General features: G+C 40.6%; 1 protein-coding gene across 4 annotated transcripts; it reads left to right on the top strand.

Moving 5' to 3' along the window:
- The first annotated feature begins 1,881 nt into the window (after nucleotides 1-1,881).
- On the top strand, nucleotides 1,882-24,413 carry MKNK1 (MAPK interacting serine/threonine kinase 1). Of its 4 annotated transcripts, none has more exons than XM_009479831.2 (12): nucleotides 1,882-1,891; nucleotides 7,789-7,887; nucleotides 8,722-8,819; nucleotides 10,278-10,357; nucleotides 11,803-11,876; nucleotides 15,287-15,391; nucleotides 18,423-18,478; nucleotides 19,048-19,143; nucleotides 20,110-20,304; nucleotides 20,950-21,114; nucleotides 21,753-21,796; nucleotides 22,740-23,611. In XM_009479831.2, the coding sequence occupies exons 2-12, from the start codon at nucleotides 7,791-7,793 to the stop codon at nucleotides 22,966-22,968; spliced, it is 1,239 nt and encodes a 412-aa protein (XP_009478106.1). In that variant the 5' UTR covers nucleotides 1,882-1,891; nucleotides 7,789-7,790; the 3' UTR covers nucleotides 22,969-23,611. The 4 variants fall into 4 exon arrangements, with proteins under 4 accessions (XP_009478106.1, XP_075566251.1, XP_075566252.1 ...); XM_075710136.1 differs by lacking the exon at nucleotides 1,882-1,891 and adding an exon at nucleotides 4,272-4,336; XM_075710137.1 differs by lacking the exons at nucleotides 1,882-1,891; nucleotides 22,740-23,611 and adding an exon at nucleotides 24,320-24,413 and having other exon boundaries at nucleotides 7,662-7,887.
- The last annotated feature ends 1,272 nt before the right edge of the window (nucleotides 24,414-25,685 follow it).

Consider the following 25,685-nt stretch of genomic DNA (forward strand, 5'->3'; position numbering starts at 1 on the left):
GCTTGGGCAGCGACCCCCACCCCAGACGCCCCCACAACCTCCCCTTCCCCGACGCCTGGTAGGAGGGCCGCGGCCATGCCCCTCCCCCCCGCGGCAGCACTGCGCCTGCGCCCAGCTCCCCCGCCCATGCGCACAGGGCGTGGCCACGCGCCGCCGGCCGCGCATGCGCGCTGCCCCGCCCGGCGCGCAGGGGGGCAGGGGCGGCCGGCCCGGCGCCACCCCCGCCCCGGGACGCCGGCGGCCGCCATGGAGGTGAGGGCGGGGGGCGCGGGGTTGCGGCGATCCCTCAGGGCTGCGCGGCGGCGAGGGGGAGACGCGGCTCGCCGCCCGCCCCGCCTCGGTCAGCTGGAGGGTCGCTGGGCTCTCCCGGCTGTGGGGGCGAGTCTTCTCACCGGGGCTTGTCCGGGCTCCTCCGAGGCACGGGGCGGGCGGAGGAATAAACGCTGGAACGGCGGGAGCGGTGGCAGCCCTGGTTTCTGGGGGTGGTGCCGGTGGCTAGGGACAGCTGGAAGGCGGTAAAATGCCTCCAGCCCGCCGGCCGGCAGCTTCGGGGCTCGGGGCTCGCTCTCAAGGACGTGGGAGTTTCCTGTTGCTTGGAGCTGGTTATTCCCTGAAGGCTTAAACTGCTGTATTTCATACATAGTGCGTTTTTTAATAAAGTGTGGTAAGTCTATAAACTACTACGGTGGCTGCTTTCTATTAAGAATATTGCTGGAGTGGAAGAAGAGCAGGCAAAGGCGAATGAACCTGTTCCTAGACTTGATCAGAAGTGATCTTCTAGTTCTTGTATTTTTCATCTGTCGTAAAATGATGAGACCTATAAATCCCTGAGAACACTGAAAACCTGTCTAGATTTGATCGATACTTAACCTCTGCATTATCTGTTAGCCTGACCAGGGTGACCTTCTGAGGCAGTTCAGAGGGAAAGAGAAGCAAACACAAGGCAGCGTACAGCCCTGGTGACAGCCCGGCTGCTGGCTTCAGCAGTAGGTGTGATAGCCAAAAATTAGCCCATTCCCCTGACACCGTTGGCACTTGTTTGTGAAGTGTCAGATTTGTTTAGAAATAAACCACTCTTTAGATTTTTTTTTTCCCCCTTTTATGAGCTTATTGCTTATAAAAGCCTCTTTATTGTACAAATTTATGCCACACAATTAGCTTGGAAAGATTGGCATATATTCTGGTAACTTTGAAGGACTACAGTTTGGCATTTTTTTCAAAACAGAGCTCCTCTTCAGCATTCCAGGTGCTGGATGGAAGCAAGGCAAAATACACTTGCGGAGCTGAACCTCTTCCACTGCAGTTCTAAAGGTAATTTGTTTTGGTATTGGCAGCCTTCCAGGTAAAGTGGATTTGGGTGCCTTAGACGCTTGAAAGTTTCTTGACATTGAGTATTGTCCATCATGACACTATTTCATGGTATGAATGTTGTTATCAGTACTCCCTAATGCTTTCAAAAAAGGTATTTACTGCTATGAAGAATTTCCTCTTACCTTCCAGTACCTTCCTGGTAACAAATGTTAAAACACTGGTACAAATTTTATGTGACATCAAATGTGAAAATGCAATGTAGTTTAATGACTATTAATTTTAAAGTTGGATGTACAGAGGAGGGGGGAAGGAAGAAAAATCAGTCTTGCTTCAAACTTTAAAATACGTTTAGTTAGATTAAACTTTCCAAACAGGGCTGCTTGCTAATATGGGAGTATGTTGTGTAGGGTTTTTTTCCCGTGACAAATGTCATTATCTGATCATTTGTGGGGTGTGGAGTAAGAGCAGGAAATGCTTATCTTGTATCTCTATGAAATTAGAAGTCTCCTAAGAAGTTTTTCTCTTTGGTTTAGACTTGAAAACTAGCAAGGGAGCTCAGTGGGGTTAGAGGAGCCAATTGGTGATGCAGAGACAGTCTTCTGAGAGTTGTTGATGCCATCAGACGTAAGGGAGCGTAAGCAGCTTGCTGTTTAGTAAGTGGTCCTCAGAACTTAATTGCCTTGTATATCTCCTTAATTTAAAAGTTCTCTAGGGGTTAGAGAAGCTTTGAGTAGTTGAGTCAAAGTACTATTGCAAGGACCTTTCTCATTTAGAGTATGAGTTCAGAATAATTTTGCAGCTAAGTTAGTACTGCACTGTGATGGAAACTCTGAAATACGAATTGTCTGCCAGTGGTCAGTAGCAGTAAATATCTTGTTTGGCTGTACTGCTGTCTGTGGAAGGAGGGAAGATGGTCTTTAGTGCAATAACCGCTGTGTGTGCCATGTTGTTCCCGACAAGGCTTACCATTCGCCTTTATTTGTTAGCCCTGTGAAATACGCCCTATTATGTCCTCTTGTCCATGTGGCTGCCTCAGAGGCACGTCGTCCTAGAACAAGAAATCAAAAAGATTACTGTGTGTTTTTAAGCCACCTTCAGTCTCATTTGTTATCCTTACTTGTTAACTTATAGCAGGGTCAGCACACTTGTCTTTTTTGCCTTTGTCTTTCCAGTTGGGATGATAACAGTTCTTTTGCTGCCATTCTGAATGGTAACTAATGCTTTTAAAGAAATGCGTGTGTGTCTATGTAAACATAGGCAGACCTCAGCAGAAGATCTCATGTCTACAGCATGTGTGCTAAAATATGCTATCTTCTCCCAACAGGAGAGGGAAAGGAATGCTGTGTGCTCTCCTCTCCATTAAAGTTCTCCCTGCTTTCCCAGTAGTAATCACGGTGAAGTAATAAATTGGGTGGAAGGAATCTGTTTGAAATAACTTTGTGTGCTCTCCGAGATCCACCCATTGCTGGAGGGTTTGACTCAGAACCTCAGAAACCCCATGCTTAGTTTGCAAGGGAAGTGGCTAGCTGAGAGTATGAAAAATTAGGCTCTGCAACTTGCGTATGCAGGAGATAAGGTGACTCTGGTCTTCTAAAAGTGTGACAGAAGGGAGTCACAGGGAGAAGCATAGAGGTAAAGAAAAAGGTTGCTGTAACCTTTTCTACACAGTGAAGGATTTCAGAAGGATGGTGTCAGCTGTTATACTGTGTAGCTGTTACAGTAATGCCTGTAATAAGGCAGAATTGATGATTTTTCTCAACTTGCTCTTTCATGAAATCAGATCGCTTCGGCTTCCTGTGGACTTTTGGGTGTTCATTTTAAAATGTTAATGCTCCTGTATCTTATTGGGAAGATGGTGGATGTTTCTAAGTTCCTCTTCCTTCATAGATAATTCAGATTAATGAATTAAATGATACTAAAAGTTTTCTTGTAGGTGGGATGAGAAGATAACTCTGACAGCTAAGTGTAAATTATGGCAAACTACTGTAAAGATGAATGACCTGTAAGAATACTCACTTCTTACAATTTGAAATTAATATTCTTACTTAATGCAATGCAGAACAAGTATTAAAATAATTTGCATCTGGATTTGACACAGGGCTGTCCTAAAGAATTGGGCATCCTTCAGATTGTGTTTCTCTTGATCTGTAACATTACGAGCACAACTAATCGCTATGTAGTCGCTTTATAAAAGTAGCTTTGATTATTCTGAACTTCCTGCAACTAGCAAGTTTTGGCAGAATCGGCACCTGCTAAGTGAGTCCTGTTTCATTATGAGCCACATCTACAGGAATCAAAGTGTTGGTGGAGAAGGGAGGGTCCAAGAATGATGTGAGCAACTGAGTTGGGGGGGAAAATGAGACTGAAATCTGTTTCCATTTTATTTGTTTGTCCAAAACTGTGAATGTCTGAAACTTTAAAGTTTTTTATTTTTACATTTGAAGTCTGAGAATCACAGGTACAGGTATGTCATGCTTGTGGACTCAAGGGACTTACTCATGCCTAACTATTTTATTGAATCAGTCAGTAGCTGTTTGAACAAGTAAGCAATGGCTTTGAAAATAACTGTAAATCAACAGAGAAGTTGGATGCTGTTCAGAAGGTGCAGACTGCTCTGCCTGTTCAGTTAGTCAAAATAGTATTTTTAGATCTCAATTAGAGAAGCCTCATCAGAGATCTCAGTGGTCTTTTCTTTGGTCTGCATAAAAAGCCTTTGCTTTTGCAGTATCTGTAGGACAGTAATATTTTTGTAATTGTAGCTGTTCAGGTACCACCTCAGTGGTCTGAAAACATCCTGTACCAGCACATCAACTTTGAGTTTTTTTCTTGCAATCTCTTGAGACTCTGGGCACTACCAGAATGTATGTAACATTGTATATGTGATTTCTGAATGTGAATGTGATTGTGTTCCTTTTCAGCTGCAGAACAACCCGGCTCAAGCAAGACCCAGTTTTGAAGCAGGTGGTAGTACCCAGACTCTCTGCTTAAACTGCTTTCTTCCATTGAATTAAAACGCACAAACAAGGTATCTTCTTAATAGAAAAAGGCATCTGTACTGTGTTCTCCAAGTGCTTCCTGTATGTGTGTATGCTTGTTTTCTAAATATACCCTTCCTTCCTTCCTTCCTTTGGGAAGCAGATTAGAATGAGAGGGGAGTTATGTCTGGATATTGGATTTTGGCATGTTTGTATATGGAGTGTTAGGAAGCAAGATGAAGGGTGTTTTAAGATCTGGATGAAGTGAAACTTGTCGTAATTGTTCCTTTTCTTCTTCACTTGGCATTGTTTGCAAGTCTTCTTTATGGTAAGTGCTTTTGTTCATCCTTTTGAAGATAGTTGTAGAGGCCACAATAGCAAAAGGGAAAGGCTGTAACTATACCTCCCACGTAGGCTCTGAATAATGCGTATGTTAAATATTGCCTCAACACTGAATTACAATGATAATAAAATACAGGACTTGAACAAGACTGCAGCTAAGACAGGCTTGCTCTCTTTTTGCTTGCAGTATGGATTTTGCTGGGTTACATTATCTGTAAAGAAGTAATCCTAACCTGACTGGAAGAGGAGGACAGAGAAGAATTTGAACCATTCCCTGTTTTTTCAGCTTTTGTCAGACTGCTAGTCAGGCAGTAGTCTCTCGGAGAACAGTCTGACTCTGTTACGGTCGAGAGGGATGTAAGAAGTGCTCTTTATCGAAGGTTTGGCTAGTCTGCTCTGAACACCAACTTGTGTTCCGCTCCCACCTCCCTGCATTCAGCCAGAGCAGATCACAAAGTGGGTGGACAAGTTCGTTTGGTGGAAGCAGGGTTCAGTGCTTCGGGCCACATTGAAAAATTACCTTAAAATGACAATAGTTAAACATTCATCTTGGACCTGACGCGTCCATGGGCCATTTCCCTCCAGAGCAGTTCATCCAGTCTCTGAGCTTTCTGTCTGGCAGGCTGAGCTTCCTAAGAACCCACAGTGTCCTTGTCGCCAGAGGTAGTCCTGCAGTATGCAAAACACCTCAGCATTGCTTGGATGGTTGAGGCATGCTGTCTTTCAGTGTGATCAGAAGCTCTTTGGTATACAGTCACCGAAACACAAGCATTTCTTTGAAAGCCTGAAAAACCTTTAAAGCATTCAGCTGGGCTAAAGGCATTTTCTTCTCATACCAGCTGTTACTTAAGTACTGGTTCATTATAACAAAGTGAATAATGAGAATGAAGCTGTGATACCTTTAAAGGAAAAGCTGTGTTGACAGAAGTGAACTGCACAATGATGTGAAATAGCAGACTAGAAGGGTGGTAAGAATGTAGTACATCAAACGCTTTATGCCTGTCTGATAGCAAATTTGGTTGAGACTATAGGTTGAAAACATTAGCTTTTCAGTAATTTGGTTTCTGTATACATGACTAGTGAACTTCCTGGTTTCAAGGAAGCAGTTCTCTGTAATTTAGGAATTGAGTCAGACTAAAGGGAATTGAAATAATGTAATGAGTTATTAAACACCAGACTCTAAATATCATAGCCAACTGGTGGAGTGCAGGAGAGGGTTGTGAAGAAATATGTCAGCTGTGCCAAGATGCAGGATTCATTTCCTGTCTTTTTGCATAATTTTTAGTCTCTTTTACAAGCTCTGAAGCTGTGTAGTATTCGAAATGGAATAGAACCTGTCTAGGTATGACTTGTTGACTTGCAGAAGGTCAGGTCATTAAAATGACTTGTTTGACACCTTCTGGAAATCAAGCACCTCCTTCAAGCAGACCAGCTCTATCTCTGAGCAGCTTCATATGTGTTGTTTCGAGTCCAATTCTGAATAACTTCTAATGCAGGCTGAATTGAAATTGGGGAGAGCTGGAACTAGCTATCAAAGGCTAGCCTTCTCTTTATGTTAAAATTCAAAACTGTATGGGTGTCAGTTTGAGTTAAAAAGCAGCTGTTGCTTCAGAAGTTGATAAAATGTATGCTTCTGTATTTCTTATTGTATTTAAGAACTCTCATATGTCATCCATCGTAATAATTTCTTAATGCATTCTGCTTAAGACTTGAAAATGAGGATTTATTATTGTCTTGAGGCTTTGAGTGATACATTTTTAAGTGTTTCACTAAGTTGTTAAAGAGAAAGGGCTTTCAAAATACACTTGTCTTAAATTTTCAGACAATGTGAGTTCTAAGTGACACTATTAATGACAGATATTGACAAGAAAAATACAACGAAGTAAAGAAAAAGTATTTAATGTATTGGTAGATTGTTGTGTAATATTTTCCACCTTGGAGATTCTCCTGTGTTTTCAGAGTACTTCAGAAACAGTGAAAGGCAGAAAAACTGCTATTCACAAAGGCTCTCTGTTAAACAAGAATTGCCAGAAAACTTTGTTGTCGTCATTTTTAGGGCTTGCTTTTCTTTCATTAGCAGTGTTCTCATAATTACACTATTTCCAGGGATTTATTTTTTTCTGTAATACAAGATCTTTAATTGCGAATTCACTTAGAAGTCCTTCTGGCTGTAAAATGTCTTAGCAGTGCTTTGCTACTGCTCAGAAGACTTTGAGCCGTGATTTTTAACTGTTAGGTCCAACTTGGCAGGATGTGACTGGTGTTATGGAGAAGTGCTCATGTGAGTACAGTGTGGAATCATTTAATCTTTTTGGAGATAGGTTAGCTGTATGAAGCGGCCTCTGGTAGAGAAAGTGTATGGCAATGTTTTTATTTAGGCCTTCCATAAGAATATGTGGGTGTGTGTTCTTTTTCTGCCATATTATCTTGCATCAGTGAATTATTATCTCTGACTAAGCTCTTGTAAGATCTGCAGCAGGAAAAAATATCTAGGTGCCATAAACACTGCTTGTTTTGGAGCATAAGTTATCCACTGATCTGTGGTTTAGAAAGGCACATCATGGTTCTGTGAGAAATTTTTTTTTTCTGGCCTTTTGGCAGCATAGACTGACCTAGATTGGTCCTTTGACCTGTTAACTCCTGTGGTTGCTTTGTTTCACTGGGTTGTTTGAAACTTCCCCACACTTTCCTACTGCTTTGGAAGCTCCTTTTCTTAAGCTGACTTGAAAAAAATCTACTTGTAAAACAGTAGAGTAGCTCAAAGAATAGCACCCTTGCGGGGGCTGTAAATCCTGGCTTGCATACGGGTACATGTTATATTGTGGGTAGCTCATGGTGGTTGTTGACAAGGTTATTCCCATGCTTTGCCTTACTGTGCTGTCAGAGGAAGATTCAGTACAGTTGCATAGTTATTTTCTTCTGTTTTTATATTTGTTTATCAAACCTCCCCAGAGCTGTTAATTCGCACACAAATTGTCTTTCTAGGTTTCCTCTCATATTTGGGGGAGAGATGGCGGTCTACAGAGAGAGGGCAGCCTGTGATGAAGACAAGCAGAGAAACTTTTGGATAGCTTAAGAACATAAACACACAAGAGCATGTTCATTTTCTTCTAAAGTAATTGATTGTGTGTTAAAGGCACCTTTATGTTCTGCCACACAGAGATGGTCAGCAGTCAGCCTCTCCCCATAGCAGACAGTGGGAAAAGGAAAAAGAAGAAAAGAACCAGAGCCACAGATCATGTCCCTGGGAAGTTTGAAGGTTGGTGGCAACTTCTAAACTTTGGATTGTAGTAGTCTGTTTTCCCTCTGCTGTTCTCAGTTTTCTTAGCTAAACATTGCTTTTTGGCAAACATTATAAGTTAACATTTCTCTTTTTCTTTATCCCTCATGTTTCGGTCTTCGGTCTCTTTTTTTCTATTAGTGGTGAAATCTGAGTCCTGTTCATAATCTGTTTGTTGTTGTTGTTTGTTTGTTTGTTTGTTTTTTTAAGTAGGAACAGTGCTGATGTCAAAATGTTTTGATTGAATAGATGTGAGCACAAAAACTGTGAAGCGTTGTAGGTAAAATACAGTTCAGTGCAACAAACCTGACCAGTGTAAAATTTCTTAGTGGGCAAGTAGCATTATAAGGTACATTGCAAATCAAGATGGCAGCAGTCTTCTAGGCTTCAACATTTGAATTTCAATTATACTTAAAACACTATCTTTGCAAGTAGATTTTGTGTGGTAGGCATGTTTTCCACCTGAAAAAATTCGTTCCAAGTTTTATATGAAGATGGGGAAGGTGGATGAGGTCCTAGCAATTGCTGAGATATAAAACACTTCTTGTATGAACAAACTTGTAATTTTGGTGCTGGAATGAAGTCTACTTTAAATTTTCCTGGAACTTGAAGGGGGGAAGTGAAAAATGAGACATAATTAAGGCTGTCACATCTACTATAATGCTGCCTAAATCTGTTTTCTGTCTTCATCACCAAGGGAATTTTTTCAGTTGCTGTCGTATGAGGGATGCTGATCAGGTAAATAGCTTGTTTTGATGTTATTCACTGAAATGCTTTGGCTAATATGTCCTTTCTGCTGGATTTCTTTGGCAGATTTGTACAAGCTGACTGCTGAGCTTCTTGGTGAGGGAGCATATGCCAAAGTTCAGGGTGCCGTCAGCCTCCAAACTGGGAAAGAATATGCAGTAAAAGTAAGTATAGAATAAAAGCAGCATCACTTCTGTCTATAACATGTCTTCTCCCTCCTAGTAACTCATTGAAAACCTGTAATAGAGAGGGTAATAGCACAAGCTTTTAAAAAATTTTTGATGCTTGAATTGAGCCTGCTTTATAACCATTGAGATACCTGTCGTCTTAAGTATTGTGCCTCTGGAGTGAACTGATACATCAGCTGCAGAAGAATTCACAAATGGTAAATGACTGTGTGATGGTTAGATCTCAGGGCAAGCTTTCCTCTCATGTCCTGATTCGATTGTAGTCCTACCAGTTTTTATCTCTTCTTTTGAAAGAAGAGGCCAAGTCATTGTCTAGCGTGGCCTACCAAATAATGCAAGCTTTTGAGAATGCTGCTCTGAGTCAGAGAGCATCAGTTACTGCCATTAGTTCATGTAAAGCTGTCTCTTATTTTTTGATAGAGGTGAATCTTCTGTAATACCATTATATTAAGTATTAGAGCCCATTTACAGATTTGTGGTTATCCTGAGTCCCCCATGTAATTACAAACACAGATAATAGTAATAGGAAAGCTTAATGCTTGATTCTTTTGCAAAAACCTTAGGCACAAAATTTTAAGCCCCTTTAAAAATCTAGTCCTCTAGATGCTAGAATTTTGTGTGTACTTTGTAGAATTGTTGAAGTTGAAAGTCTGGAATAAACACAAAGCTACATGATGCGATCAGATACCAAGTCCCATGTACTAGTACTGGTGAACGGTTGCCCATTCTGTACTGGAGAACTCTGCCTGTTAAAATGAGAAACTGATAGTGGATACAGATGGTGGTAGTATTTGGGTAATGTCATGAGCTTTCAGTTCACGTAGCGATCATTCAGTGTCAGCCTCTGTGGAAAGCCCTTGTCCTCTTTCAGTTTGAGGAGTGTGTGAAGGAAGGTGACTTCTGATTGCAGTACAGAAGAGCTCTGAGATTGAATGTATGTTTTCTTTAATACATTAGGTCTTATTATTCAGTCTCCATGAAGTTTGCACTATGAACCAAACTCTCATTTTGTGGTGAATTTAGTACTTTTTACTTAAGTGCCTATAATGACAAATCTCTTTTTGACTGCTCAATGTCTGATGTGACTCAAATGTATTTTTGTTGGAACTCAAAGGATATCCTTTTTTGCACATTGCAGAGTTAAAATGATGCAACAAAAAGCTTGTGGTAACTGGTCAGTGACTGTGTAACGTGGATTTAGTTCCTTTCTTCTCTTCCTCTCCTCATTTCTCTTGTCCTTTGAATGCCTTCCAGTGCTCTGCTGACACTGTAAATAAATGACAGATGAGAAATTAAACAAACAAACAAAGGTGGAGTGTTTCTGTCTGGTGGGTATGCCTGAGATTCAAGCTTTCCATCAGTTATGTAATTCCAGAGCCACATGCACAGTTGCTGCAGTGATTTTTCAAATATGAGCTCTAACTCTTTCCACAGATCATTGAAAAAAATGCTGGACATAGTCGGAGTCGGGTTTTTCGTGAAATAGAAACACTGTACCAGTGTCAGGGTAACAAGTAAGTATAGACCCTTGTGTGTGTGTGTTTGTTTATTTAAAGTATCCCAAATATTTTTTTTTCCAATTTTTAAGCCTCTTACATGTGACTAGGTTAGGAGCTTTGCAGTAGTCTCCTTAAAACCAGTTGAAATTTAGACTTGACCTATTCAAAATAAGAATTTCCCCTTCTCTTACCTGTGAAATTTAGGGAAATATTTAAATTTAAAAGTCACATAACTCAATTAGCAACCAGCTCAGTGTAGCCTGAATGTGCTTCAGTGATGCATGGCTTTTGTCCGAATGAGGAATTGACATTTTGACACTCTCCCCTGTGGTTTCACCATCAGCAAAAGCTGACCTAATACGAGCTGCTGTTGAGAGGAGCAGTCTTCCCGTTCCTTTCCTTAATGTGTGGTTTGTCCTCCTCTTTGTGTCAGCCTTACTGCTTTTGCACTGGAACTCTTAGATCAGCCACAAGCTAATTTAGTTTTCATTTGGATGTGTGCTGACTTCACATAGCCACAGGATGAAGCAACTTTAAAGCTGCTACTCCTGTCTGAAAAGGAGGGAAAGCCTACACAGTCAGTGGCAGAATGCTCTTGATGAGTTCAAGCCAATTCTGAAAGTACTCCTTTAGATGTCTCTACTAATCTAGAATGTATACAACAGCTACTATCTATACTACAGTTGTGCATCTTATATTGAGCCCTTTTATACAAATTTTTAGTACAACACTTAATTTAAAACGAAACTTGTTTACCAAACTCATGGGCTTAAGTTGTTCTATAGAGAAGCAGATTGTATCTTTGTTCTCTGTGTGTTTAAGAGCATATGGTCATCTAGTACATAACTGATGAAAAACTCGAGCTCTCATGACCACATGCAGAATTCAGATTTTGTGTGTACTATAAGTATAGAAAAATCTAATTTACACGTTTTACATTCTCAAGGCAACGTGGGCTCTTTCTTTTGTGCTGCAAAGACTGTACACTAGCTAGGCAGGAGTGAGTGAGTCTAAAAATGGTAACTAAGGCACTGGATTTAATGTCATATTGACAGATGCCTGTCTCCTCGAGTCCTGTGTGTTCTGCCTTGTGATTTCCAGAGAGAAAGAATGCCAATTTAATTGGTTTTTTGTTCTTGCCTTTAGCACAAATGCAATGTTCTAAATTATTAAATACAACCTATTACCAGTTATCTTCCTGTCAATTGAGCAGTAGCAGAACTCTTTCATAATCCTGTCTGATTGCGGTGTTTGGCCTGTTTTCCCTGCTTAAATTTCAGTGTGAGTTGGAATTGTGGTTTTAATGCCATAGGCAACCAAAGCAACTTGTTTAATTAGCACTTTTTATTTTTGGTTACTTCTGGCACTTCCTAATTATCCATGCTGAAACTCTTCATTGCTCTGTTTATACTCTGTGCCTGTTTCTTCTATTTCCACCTCCCCCCTTTTTTTTTTTTAAGGAACATTTTGGAGTTAATAGAATTTTTTGAAGATGACACAAGATACTACCTTGTCTTTGAGAAGCTGCGAGGAGGTACTGTGCAGTAACTGTGCCTTTGTTCATTGAATCGTCTTGGTCCTGTTTGTCTCAGTGTTTTAAAGTAGAAAATGAAGAGCTTATTTTAAATGCTTGAGAATTTTAAGACAAAGAAGTAGCAGAGGAAATAATACATAAAACTTGAAGTGCAGTTATTCTTGAATATTGATGGGTCTAGTCATACATTTGCAATCCCTTTCTGTAGTTAAGCGATGGAAATGTCAGCTCTATTAAAGTGGAAGCTTTGGAATATAGTTAGTACCTTCAGGCAAGGGGAGACACACAGTATGTCAGGTATTATGCATGATCTTAGTACAGCATCTATATACTCTGATAGCATTTTCCCTTGATGTAGGATTGACTTTGTTTCCTGAAACTCATGGAGCACTGTTGCAAGAACCATCTTTTTTTCTGCCTTGGGTTGCTGTAATTATGAAGCAGTCTGCTTGTGGCTGTGTGAGGGCCAATCAAGTGAGTGTGTGTGTCACTGGTCTCCAGCATTTAGCACTCACCTGGGGAATGAGAAGGCTACATCAAGCCCTTTGTGGACTTTCTCACATTTGTCTGGGTTGAGCATAATTACAGTATCCATTAATTGCATGGCTGTGCAAAACCATGAGTTAAACGTGTGGCCCACCCTTTAAAGCAAAACTGAGTTTCAGGAGGAGTATACTTCTGTCCATAGAACATCATCTATTGTCACTAGTCAAGAAGGTTTTCAGTAGCAAACCATATGTGTCAGAAATGCAAATTCTTTTAGTACAGATGCAGAACTTTCTAAAAAGAGAAGGACACATTTTTTTTTTTCTTGAGTAAAAGTTTTTGTTTACCTTGCCTTAAAATTACTGCATCATTCCATTGTGGTTTCCTCTAACACTGTTGTTCTTAATGCACAGACTTCTCTGACAAATTAGCTATAATAGCGCTCGATTGGGATGAATCTGCATTTGTCTCCTTTCCCATCTCCTCATTCTTCTAGTAGTTAACCCTCTTCTTTGACTGTGAGACTATGGTTGTCAGTGTACCTGCATGGCTGCTGAGAGGATAATAATGCTGTACCTTCTTCCCTCTCTTAGCTACTGTTTTTTACAGTGGTCAGTTAGGGCTGAGGCTAGTTTTCTCTCTGAAAAATTTCAGCATTTCAAGTGTTAGATATGTGGGTTTGAACGATTATGAAAGTAATGGGAATTAGGGGTCAGACCAGCTTCTGATGCGCTACAGATTCTCTTACAAGCAGCGTGGCTGGCAAGAATGAGAACGTTAATCTTCAATGCAAGCCTTACTTTAGTAACTCCAGTCTCAGAGACTGATGTTACCTGTAACGTTGGGGCATAACTTGGGCTTTCTATTTTCAGCTTTGCCTTCCTGTAGCTGTGGTAACTGAAGGAGCTCTGCTCCCATTTTAACCGTGTTAAGTTCACCGTGATATGCAGAAGCCGTTTAATATCCTTGCCTGACAGCATTTTATAATTGAAAGCGTTAAAATCCAGCTTATTATAGTGAACTTGCATGATTTAAGAGTCCTTTCCTCTCCCCCTGCCTGCCCACCCCACACACACCCCCCCCCAAATGCATTTTGGGAGGTGCTATATGATGCTTTCTTTCTGAATACCGAAGAGTTGGTAACAACTGCGACAGGACTGCGCTGCTGTTCTTTCTGTTTGTGGGATTCCTCTATGTGGGTTGAATATAAAGTCTGTAGAGTATGTTTTCATTGATATTGATATAATTCTTATCTGAGAGAGTTTGGAACATCAGCTCTATTCAGAAGGGTAATCTGAAAGAAACCTGCTGAGTGAAATGAGCACTTCAGGTGGCTCAGTATTGTTTCCTGGAAAGTCTGGGGTCTTTTCCACAGGGATGGAAACATTCAAGAACTGTTACTACTTTCTAAAGGTGTCAAGAACAACTATAGCAGGAAAACCCTTTGAACTCGGTGCCCTTAAGAAATCTGTAGCAAGCTAGAAAGTGTTGTTTTCGGCAAGGGAAACCTGTATTTGAAATCTGATAACCTGGTCCAAAGTGGCTTTCCTCCACCCATCTGATGCAGCATATCTGTGCATATCTGAAGAGTCTTTTGTCCATCTTTCTGTTTTTGGAGTGTTTTCCTGTTTCTTTTCTGAATCCTCGCTGTGGGGGGTGGCAGCGACATTGATGGTATAAGAATAGGAATTACTGTAATAGAGAACAGGAGGTTTCCTTCCACATCTAGAACTGACGAATAAAAACTAAATCTCCCAAAATATAAAATATTTACTGCATTAGGCAATAATAACAAATGGCAGTTACTTCTTGAATTTCTCTGCCTGATCGCTTTTATAAATATACCTCTTTGAGTAAGAAAATGAAAGACAGTAGTAAGGCTATTTAGTGGGCTTGGATCTCTGTGGACTACATTTAATTGGTTTTTTAAAGACATTTTTCATCTTTTGAGAAGATTGATGGAATTCACATAAAGAAGATAAGGAATCAAACCTCCCTTTATCCTTTGTTAAAGGGATACCAATGGAGCTCTGCCTGCAAACTACCAGTACTTCACTATGTTCATAGTTGAGAGGTCTTTTGTCAGATTTCATGTCCCTGGGCAGATTTTGCCTTCAGTCAGTGTATGAGCCTTACTTTGATGGGTGTCCACCCTTACCAGTAGGAATTTTAATGTGTATTTAAAGGTAGAACTGCTTTTTATTTTGAAGGTGTTGAGGCAAAAAACGTGTATACTTGACTTTCAGTGCAGGGTTTCAATTGTCACATTACACAAAATGAGGAGAGTTAGTTTGAGCATGGCCACCTGTGACCTGGGGGAGTGTGGGTTTTGCTGAAATGCTGTGTACATCCTTAGCTGATGTTTGAGTTTTACTAGTTTTACTAGTACTATTAGCAAGTCTCTACTGTTCACAGTGTGTGGAAAACAGACCAGTCAATGTGCTGGGGCAGCAAAGAGTGATTGCCTCTCATGCTGTGCTTAAACTAGAGGGCTGCAGTGTTTGAAAATCATGTTCTAGCATGCCTAAGTATTGAAGCTGTTCAGTTGTACCTTTTTCTTCTTACTCATTCCCCTGTTCAGTCCACGGAAGTTGCCTGCTGTGACAGGCAGTTATAAAATATGAGAAAGGAGGTTTTGGATTCATGATACTTGGTACTAGTTCATCATTATTTCCTGAGGCTATTTTCATATAAAAATGTGGGATTGTGACACTTTAGTTTCTGTCATGTAAAGATACTAAGTGTTAGTTGCAAATGACTTTTCTAAATTACTTCTGGCCCTGTTCACACTGAGATCAGTTCTCCCTTTATGGCAGACTGATAGTGGCTATTGCGTTTTTATTCTTGTATTGACAAAGCCTTTTCTCAGGCTGCCCAGACAAAATTCATACTAAGGTTTTCCCTTTCACCTGTTACTCTTACAGGTTCAATCCTGGCCCATATACAAAAGCGGAAGCACTTCAATGAACGCGAAGCTAGCAAAGTGGTGAGAGATATTGCCTCTGCTCTTGATTTTCTTCATACAAAAGGTAAGAGAAGGCTGTCTCCATCTTTACTAGTTGATATTGTACACTTAGGTTATGGAGCACATTTTATCTGTAGGTAGTCAGCCTTGGCTAGCATTTCCATTTACAGCAATGCCAGACTTATGCTGTTTTCCTCTATAATATTATTTTCATAATGTGATAGTTTTAGTAATCAGCTGTGTTAAGATGGTATAGCCTTTTGAAGAAGAAAAGTTAAATTGGCATCCAGGGAGAATATGTTTGCTTGTTCTTGTTACCTAAGCCACCATGTAAAGGTTACTCAAAAGGGAGCTGATATTCTTTTTAATTTCCGCCTTTTTCAGGTCTACAGAGATGCTTTTCTGTATTTACACAGAATTTCTGCTGATTACAAGACCTCTTTGTTTGTAGCAGCTTTTGGTCTTCACATTTAGACCCCCACTGTTGGGTTGAGAAGGCCTACAAGTGAACCATAGTCCTTGTTTGAAGGTGTCCTTGTTTCATTAGGGATTTGCTCAGATTTAAAAGCAGTTCTGTTTGTAGAGAGTTCTTTTATGTTAAAATGTTTTCCTGCTGCTTTTTCTACTTGGGAGTACTTTTGTTTCATTTCAAAATACCTGTGTGCATTATGGTCGTCCCAGAGTCTATGTTCATGCTGAATGTGATAGATTTAAAAATCTTTCCTATGTCATGATTGTCTGGTTTTGCATAGATTAAGCAGCCTCAGTTACTGTTAGTGACTACCTCTGAATAGAATGGCACGTACTTTGAGGCTATGTCTATTTGTTACTTATTTCGATAACTTTTTCTCTCCATTTATTTTGCTGTTCTGATTAGCCAGGTAGATCTCAGCAGATCTATGTTTGCTGTCTAAGTTGTTTAGTACTGGCCCCAGTTCAATAAATGTTTAATTGTAGGCTTTACTTGTAAGTCACAGGACTGCTTATATGCTTGAGTTGGAATCACAGCATTGGTACCTTGATAGGTTGAACCCATTAAAAGAAAAGTATAGCAATGCATAGGGAATAAAGTGGTAAACCCGAGGAATATTGATCTTGTCATGTGTTGTGACTATGTTATCAGAAGTTGATTTCAACAAATTTAGTTTGGATTAAGATTTTTGGTAATCTTCATAGCCTGTCTATGCGATAACTCAACTTTAAACCTGCAGAGAATGTACTCTTTGAATACCTGTGATTAGAATATTTTGACTTTTGAGATATGGGGCAAATAAGGAACAGGAAACTTAGCCTGAACATGTGGAGAAATGCTTATTTGATGTGTTAGGGATATAGTAGGTTGCTTAACAGCTGAAAGTCTAGAACACTGTTTAAGGAAGTTTAACCATAGACTTGGCTAATATCTTTCTGTAGTTCTCTCTCAGCTCTTACTTTTAATTCCCTTTTCCCCAAACAAGAGGGCAGTGATTCATTAAAATGGCTTTAGAGCAGCAATCCACTTTCTTTCTTGTCATTTGCTGTTAGTTGGTACAGTGGGGACATGGCTTGCAGAATCGGCTACAACATCCCCTTTCATTTTATTGTTCTCTTTATGGTTCTTCCATGTGACATTAAAATAATTAGTAAGTAGCATACAGAACACTAAAGTAAACAGGAAATTAAAGCAGTTTTATTGCACAGCTTAATGGTGAAGTGCTGTAGCTAGATGCTTTAAAAAAATTTTGAATGAGCACAGCTAATTCTTTTGCCAGGAGTAGTTTAAAACTCAGCTGGATGATAATACTGCCTTACACCCACTTGGGATATGTGTGCTTTATTGCTAATAATCCACTGGAGGAGCATTTAAGGGCAGTTGTTTTCTTTTCTCAGCGCTGTGTGCAACTGCAAAATAAAATGTTACATAATCAGGCATTTGAATTCAAACTATAATACGAAAAGTGCTGTTGGGTTTCACGTGGCAAGCCAAGCCAGCTGTTGGGAGTTTTGTCAGCCTTGCTGTAAATGTCAGTACGGGCCATCTTCATTTGTCGTTTCCCATCTTACATGCATAAGCAATGTGAACTGCATCATTATGAAAGCTCTGATTCCTTTAGATCAGTCCTATGCTATTAAAGTTGTATTTTAATTTATGTCTTGTGGAGTGTGCTGAAGAAAAGACATTAGAAACTCCCTTACCTAGAATTTGGTGGGATATTTTTTTTCTCATACTCTGAAGTAGTATCAAGTGTGCCTGGAGTGTAATTTTTTTAAGCAAACCTAAAGTGCAGCTAAATTACAGCCAAGCTGCTCATTTGATCTGATTTTTGGTTCTTATTTTCTGCCTTCCCATTAACTGTGATCACATTAAATGGAGAACTTCCAGAAATTGTGTGTTTAGGCATTTGAAGAACTGCTTTGACAACATAGAATCACCTTTGCATGTGAATTCAACAGGTAGATAACTTTGCATTTCCCTGATGGGTTTGCCTATTCTGGTAGCAGTTAAATGAATGTAGAAGCACTTTGATTGTTCTCCTTTAGCCTTTTCTTCTGCATCTCCAACCAAAGCCTTTAATTTTTTTTTTTTTTCACTTCAGGAATGAGTATGTACCTCACCGTTAAAGGGATGATATTTTCACCTGGGAACTCAGGAGTTTTCTGGGGGAGAATGTCTTGGGTATTGTCTGTGCTGGTAGGAGTTCAGCAAACCACCAATTGATCCTTCTGGAAAGAAGGACCTTACTGTAGAAGGCACAAAAATCTTTTGACTAAACTGTGTACCCAAGTAAACTTTCCTACAGGTCACTCATCTTAATAAGCTGGTTTTAATTAACATAATTAATTTGGGCTAAGCCAAAAAGTTCCAGTGCTAGCAGGTTCTTATTTGCTTGACTGACTCTTGTACATTTAAGGATGATAAAGACATAGCAGGATGCAACACTGACTTCTAACAAACACACTTTGAAATTCAATTATTTCTGGTATCATTGGGGGGGGGGGGTTGTGCAGCAATCTCAGGCCTAGAATATTTCCCAGCCCACCTTCTAATAAAGAGAGGCAATAAGAAATAAAATGGGAGAGTATCTTCTCTAATGAACACTTGTACTCTTGTTTAGGTATTGCTCACAGGGACCTGAAGCCTGAAAACATCCTGTGTGAATCTCCAGAAAAGGTGCTACTCTTGTCTCTTAACGTTCTGAAGTGTGTTTTTTAACTTGGTTTCCGAAGATAGCCCTCGCATTCTGTGTTTTTCTTGAAGACTTCTGAACCCATTAGTGATCTTCAACTAAGTTTAATAGAACTGAAGCCCAAAGGAGAGTAAATTATTCTGTGAGCTGTAAAAATGTGAGCATCTGGCTAGGAGATCAAAAGCCAACTGTTCTTAGAGAGGGCATGGCAATTACAACTTAGCATCTCCTCTGTTCTGAGGCAGTACCCAAATGGACAAGGCCGGCTGGTCATGTTACATATAGTTCCCAAACTGCCTCAGTGTGTACTGGCACTTGCCTAGCCAAATAAAAAATTAATGTAATAGGGTCAGATGCTGGGGATGTGGGAGCAACTGGGACAGAGGAGGCAAATACAAGGAGTGGAATATACCTGTAAGAGACTGGGTTTCACTTGTCCTCCTGCTAGAACAACTTGGGTTTTGTCCTGGGGTTTTCCATGTGGCGCTGTATTCATATATATTGCTTTAGTCCCAGTCTTCTGGACCTCTTACTGTTTTGTCCTTGGTTTTAGGTATCACCAGTAAAAATATGTGACTTTGATCTTGGTAGTGGGGTGAAGCTGAACAGTGCATGTACTCCAATAACTACTCCTGAATTAACAACACCGGTAAGAGACCTACTGTGGCTTCATGCTTTTTCTTCTTCTACCATAAAACAATTTTTCTTATCTCCAAAGGAGAGCTTCCAGAAGGCTTACTGCAACTACACCTGGTGGTGGATAGTTCATTTAAAGTGGGCATGTATGTGGTAAATACTGTCTTGGTTTCCCAGTCATAGAACAAATATACAAAAGCACGGGAGCTCATCGATTTAATTCTCCTGTTGTAACACACTTGAAGTAACACACTGATCCTGTTTGTCTCTTACCCCATCAAATGAGGAAGCTTTTCGTGGAGGTTTTTTGTGTGCTTATGGACTGAGTTTGAACCTTAGTTTTGTGTTCATTTCCCCATATGTGAGTTCTGTAACTAAGATCCATGAGCTAAGGGCAATGCAAGCTCTGTAATCAGTGTGTGGCTTTATAATACACATTAGTTTGAAAAACTACAGTGCTGTGCTTTTGGCATTACTATGAAAGAAAAATCTGACAGTTTTGCAGGAGTCTGTTAGAGAAATCACCTCCCATGATATATTTGTACTTTCTGAAAAGCCTGATAACTAATGGATGAGATTGAAAAACCTGAAATATATAAATTAATATTTTGACCCTGTATAAAGGATCATAGATTCATATGGAACAGTTTATGATTCTGCTAAAGAACAGTAGGAACTCTTTTGCCTTCTGTTAGATCTCTGTAGTCCTTACACCTGAAATGTGTTAATTTTTTCCCATGCAGTACGCTCATAGCATGTTTCAAAGCTCTTGGCAATTCCATTTAACCCTTGAGGGATGCAACAGTTGTGATTTGGCTTAACAAAATGAGACCTGCAGTGAAAGCAGTAAACTTCAGTAGTCTCTGATGTCCGATTCTCCTTTTAGACCAAGCTTCCTACTGTAAAGAATGGTAAAAAACTTGGGTAATGCTTTGATTTGATATTCCTTTTGAAAACTTGCTTGAGTTTGGTTTCCTAGTGTGGGTCTGCAGAATACATGGCACCCGAAGTGGTTGAAGTCTTCACGGAGGAGGCCACGTTCTATGATAAGCGGTGTGATCTTTGGAGCCTAGGAGTGATTCTGTACATCATGCTCAGTGGTTATCCCCCATTTGTGGGCAACTGTGGCACAGACTGTGGCTGGGACAGAGGAGAAGTCTGCAGAGTTTGCCAGGTGAATGTGCATATCCTGGGCATATGTGGGAGAGTGTAGTTTGCCCCGTGAACTTAGGGTGTAAGACTTGCCATAACGTCAGCAGTGAAGAGCTGTGTCTGTAACCCAGCCAGTTATCTGGGAGGATAAGCTGTCACTGAGAAGCGAGGATGGTAATGTAAAAGTTGAGTGATAGTATCCTTTTCTAAAGTAAGGTTTGGTAACTGCCTCTTTATCTTCTTGATGTAAGATCTCAGAGCTTCTCCTTGCCCTCTCCCCAACCCCCCATTCCTCCTGTTTTCTGTAATTCTTGATCTGGTTTATGGTAGTCACCACAATTCCTCAGATAAAAGTTGAGCCCCAGGAGAGTCTCCATGCAGGGCCTGAATTTATTCTTTCTAAAAACTGAGTGCCACAGGCTGCCCTGTTACTGGGGGGAGAGAGAGAGGTGTTGTCAGCAGACAATTTAACATGCCTGTTGTAGGATGCACTGATTCGCTCTGTGGAGCTGCCTGTCACTCTCCATTGACTCCATAAGCAGACTGGATGGTTTTAGTTGTCACCCACCACATCAGGTGGATAAAACTGAGTGAGAAGAATCCTACCTGAGAAGTCTTGTGGTTGCACTCTAGTCGCTATTTAAATTAAAAAAATTTCCTTTACTAGAACAAGCTTTTTGAGAGCATTCAGGAAGGCAAGTATGAATTTCCTGACAAGGACTGGTCACATATATCTTCTGAGGCCAAAGATCTCATCTCTAAGTTGCTGGTTCGTGATGCCAAAGAACGACTTAGTGCTGCTCAAGTTTTGCAACATACATGGGTTCAAGGAGTATGTATCACCTGTTATATTTTTTTTTTCAAGAGTTATTCTTCTTCCAAAAGTGATAAACAAGCTGTTCGCTGTCTCTAAACTTTTAATAGAGATGTTGCATGTTTTAGCGCTCTTATCTTGATTAATTAAATGATATACAGTGGCTTTATTGGTTCTGGAGTTCTGTGTGGTAAATATTTGGATGAATCCGTCAAGCTTTAAGTATTTTTTTTAATTATTGCTTTATGCATTTTAAATGGCTTTCTTGTGAATACAAAGCACTGCAGTACACAAATTATTATGTTACTCTTTAATACAGTAATGCAGAATGCTGGTAGATAGGGTTTTAAAAGAACAGCAGTATTCTCTTTTGCTTTCATTTCCAGTTCAGGAAAGAAGGGATAGACCCTCTGGAGAGCTTCCAAAGCTTTAGTCTTACACCTGCAAACTGTGGTATCTTCTTGTGAGGGGAGACAGGTTATGAAATGTGATTTGTAAACCAACGGTGATTTGTAAACACACAGTGAATTAGCTTATATGCAATATCCATTAGTTGTAAAGATTTGGGGAAGTCGCCTGTTTTTTATTATTTTCTTGGGAAAGCTTGGTTCCCAGCTGCTAATACGTAACTAACTTTTCTTAACCGCTTCTTCTAGCAGGCACCTGAAAGGGGATTACCTACACCTCAAGTTCTTCAGAGGTAATATTTCTTTTTTTTTTTTTTTAAATGTCTGTAAACTTGGCCAAGAATCGTTACTGAAAGAATGGGGAGAGGTAGGAGGTGACAAATAGGGGGGTAAGATCCCTGGTTGAGAGTGGGACTTAATAAATGTGCAGCACTAATTTTATTAAGAATATCAGAAATATTAAAGCTCTGATTTTTCTTTAGGATCTAATCTTGCTTGTTTGTGGGAAAGGCATTGGAGAGGATTCCTGCAGTGCAGTGCTAATCTTAGACAGGAAATAATGATGGTTTTGGCAGTTTGCTGCCCTGAAGGGGAAAAAAGGCCTAAAGGCCTGTGTTATCGAAAGAGACTACATTCTGATGGGTGAATAATCATCATATACACAGACTCAGATCTGACTTCCTTTGTAGTTGGGGGTAATCACAGTATCAATTTAACTGTAAGCAGGGCCAGCTCCATTTAAAGTGATTTGATGGCAGATTCTGTATGCCAGAGAGCCTGAATCACACGTCTCTGTTTCTATTTCCGTGTCTGCCACTGGCGATTCCAGGTGGTTCTTCCCATCAGAAGTGCATTTCCTCAAGCCACATGTGCAATTATAGTGGGATTGCAGTTCTCTGAAGAAATACAACAGTATTGCCCCATATGCCCATCTTTTTTTAACATGTAGGAATTAAGCATGGCATCTCAGGTGGTTTCCTGGGTTTACATCAGAAGTCCTTGGCAGAAGGAGGACTAGAACTGTGGCTGTTTCCAAAATCCCAGAGTATTTTTGTTACTTATTGCTGGTCCTCACAATGAGGAGAGATGCAAATACTAACTGGTCATTTTGTCTGCTGTGTTGATGTTTTGATAGGAGAAAAAAATGCCTGGAAATAGATATTCTGCTGGGAGGGTAACCAGGTGAAGTGACTCTTTGCGTGTGTTGTAACTGCTTTCTCCTTTTCCCTTCAAAAGGAACAGTAGCACAAAGGACCTGACACTTTTTGCTGCTGAGGCTATAGCCCTTAACCGCCAGTTGTCTCAGCACGAGAATGAACTCAGTGCAGAGCAGGAGAACGTTGCCCATGCTGTGTGCTCCATGAAGCTTTCCCCTCCGTCCAAGTCGCGCCTCGCCAAGCGCAGAGCAATGACGCACGCCACCAAAAACAGTGACTTTCAGCCAGTTCCCCATAAAGCCTTTTAAACTTCTTTCCTGCTATGGATTGGCAAGATCAGCCTGTGTTCTTATTTGGATTTTCAGCGCTGATAAAAGATGCTCTGCTTCTGATACTTTGATTAAAAGCTTGCTCTTGTGATGTGACTTGTAACTTTAAGGGGACAGCTTTTTATGGGAGTGTTTTTTGCCTGTCAGATCTGGTGCACTAAAGGTAATTTAATGGATCTTTTTAAACTGGAGAAGATGGATTTGCTGCTGTATTATCTGAGGTGGTAAATCACTAAGCTTTCCTTATTTTCTTCTTAGAAGAGCATGCTTTAAAAAGGGGACTTGAAAACATCAGAAAAAAGCTACTTTCTTGCTTTGCCCAGCAGAGCATCAAGTCTCTCCCTGAATATGGCTGATCTCCTTGATGGCACAACTTGCAAGGTGCTGCTGCTAGTGTCAGTAGCAGGGACTGTTTTCAACCAGCAGTGCCCTTCTCTCTTTCTGTAGACTCAGGAAACAAAGATGATGACTGCATGGATCTCTGTCTCCATTACCTTCATTGGGCTTAAATTATATGAGGATGTTACTGTAAAGGTGCAAGGATCGCTCAGGCTTGTAGAGATGAAGAGGACAGGGTTGCTTTTTTTATCCTGTTGACAGTTTGTATGTCAGCGTGTGCGATGACAGATGTGGGTGTGTTATTTCTCTATCTGACATCTTTTTGTTCTTAACTAAAATGTACTCCATGTCATCTTTTTTTTTGTGTGTGTCCAGTGTGTCCCCTTCTCTAGCAGTTACGTTCTTAAGTCTGATAACCACAGTATAACAGACTGCTTATATAACAGTTTATATTTAGTATCTTTTTTTTTTTTTTTCTATATTAATGCTATCCTCAGTTATACCTTCCTTTCTGTAAACTCCTATTTCTCCGGGTCCTTTTCTGTGTGTTACCTGGAGTTCTTCATGTGAATGGACAGGCTTCAGTGAATTTTGGTGTGTGAATAATTTAGGATTATCAAATGCAGAGGTACGTCAGTGCAAAAATGGTGCTGTGGCTGTTGCATTCTGCCTCCTGCAGTGATCTCAGTCTGGGTGTCTAGATTTTCGCTTCCAGTTTTAGTACTGTGATGCACCAGGGGTCAGGAGTAATTTGAAAGGGTACTGGCTGAAACTCTGAAGATTTTGTGTGACCAAGGTGAAGTGTCCATGGAGAAGGACGTGGATATTGAGCACTTTCTGAAATGTAAGCTGTGAAAATTGGGCCACTAAGATGCACGACATGATGCATGCTTGCCAGCCATTTCTGAAAACCTTTGCCAGGGCATTGTGTGCGGGGTGGAGAGGGGGAGGAGGAGGCTCCCAAGTGCCAGCACAGAACCCTCCCAAGCAGAATGAGAAGGAATAAAGTAGCAAATCCAACAAGTGCTTGGAAGTTGAAAGGTCAAAGCTGAATGTCTTTGCATGGCCTATTCGGAGCGGTTTTATGTTATCTTTTAACAGTGTGCATACAGCTATTTTTATACAACATGCTGTATTTTGTGACTAATATTAAAGTTGTTATTTAAAAGATTTTATACATTGTGCCAGTGGACGGATTATGAAATGTATTTTGCTTTGTTTTTATTAAAATGCTTTAAGTTATGTATTTAACACATTTGGCAGTTCTGTGTGGTTTTTTCCTCTTGATTTTTGGTGACGTAGAAAAATAGAGAATGACTTAATTCCTTACTTCTCTGTGTGACATTGGATTTAAGACAATTTAAATCTCTGAAGACCAAGCATACCTCCTTCTATGGCTGTATTGCTTTATCAGTCTCTGGAGGTTGCTGTGATCTCAGTTTTCTTGAGGTAAAATGAGGATATGACTGCACAGGGAGGGCTGGAAGGGATCCTGTGATCCTTTTGACCTTCATAAGAGATCAGATAACTGAAGGGCCAGTGAGTTCAGGAACTTACCTGAACTGTTACATTTCATGTTCTTCCCTTTGATTTGTGTATGAAGCAGAAATCCTGAAGTTTGGCCAGGAGTGGTGGTGCGATGCAAAATACTCCTCTTGGATAGAGCCCTGAAGCTTTTCAGACTCCAGAAGTCTAAGCAGCAGCATTAGCATGGAAGTGTGAAAAGGGGACATTAACAGTGCTGCTTGCCCCAGGATGGCGGGGTCTGGTAGATTTGTTCAAGCATTGGTAAGTGGTCCTTTGCAGACTTTGCTCTGCACCTGCTGCTTTTCGCTGGTGGTAGAGGTAGACCCAGAGAGCACGTTAGTGGAGTGAAGACCAAAGCTGCTGTTCCGTGTTCTTGGGTGAACTATTGGTCTGGACAGTCAGTCCTTGCCTCCTTCTCTCTCTCCCCAAAACCCAGCATGGAAAGTGAATCCAATGCATGTGTCTTCTGCACAGCAAGGACGAAGCTGGCTTGCTAGCCAAATTTGCTTTCCCTTTACAAAAGAAAGCTTGAGAAGAGAACGTGGAATGTCCAAAGAAAACCTTAATTCAGAGATATTCATGCCATTACCTTTGGCTAGTGGAACTGCTGTCTAGGTGAGCAAGTACTCCCCTGGGCTTGAAGCCTTCTCCTGCATGAGAACGCTTCAGCTGTTGGGTGTGTGCAGTGCAAAGGATTTTAAGCACTGGTGTGTGAAACATTGGAAGTGCCCAGCAGGACTGGCATTAAATGGTTAAACTTTGCATGATGGTTATGACAAGCCCTTCAGCTGATGGCTCAGGGCCCCACCTGGCTCTTGTGGTGCTCTCGG

The sequence above is a fragment of the Pelecanus crispus genome, chromosome 5 (genome assembly GCF_030463565.1).
Source record: "Pelecanus crispus isolate bPelCri1 chromosome 5, bPelCri1.pri, whole genome shotgun sequence".
Classification (NCBI taxonomy): Eukaryota; Metazoa; Chordata; class Aves; order Pelecaniformes; family Pelecanidae; genus Pelecanus; species Pelecanus crispus.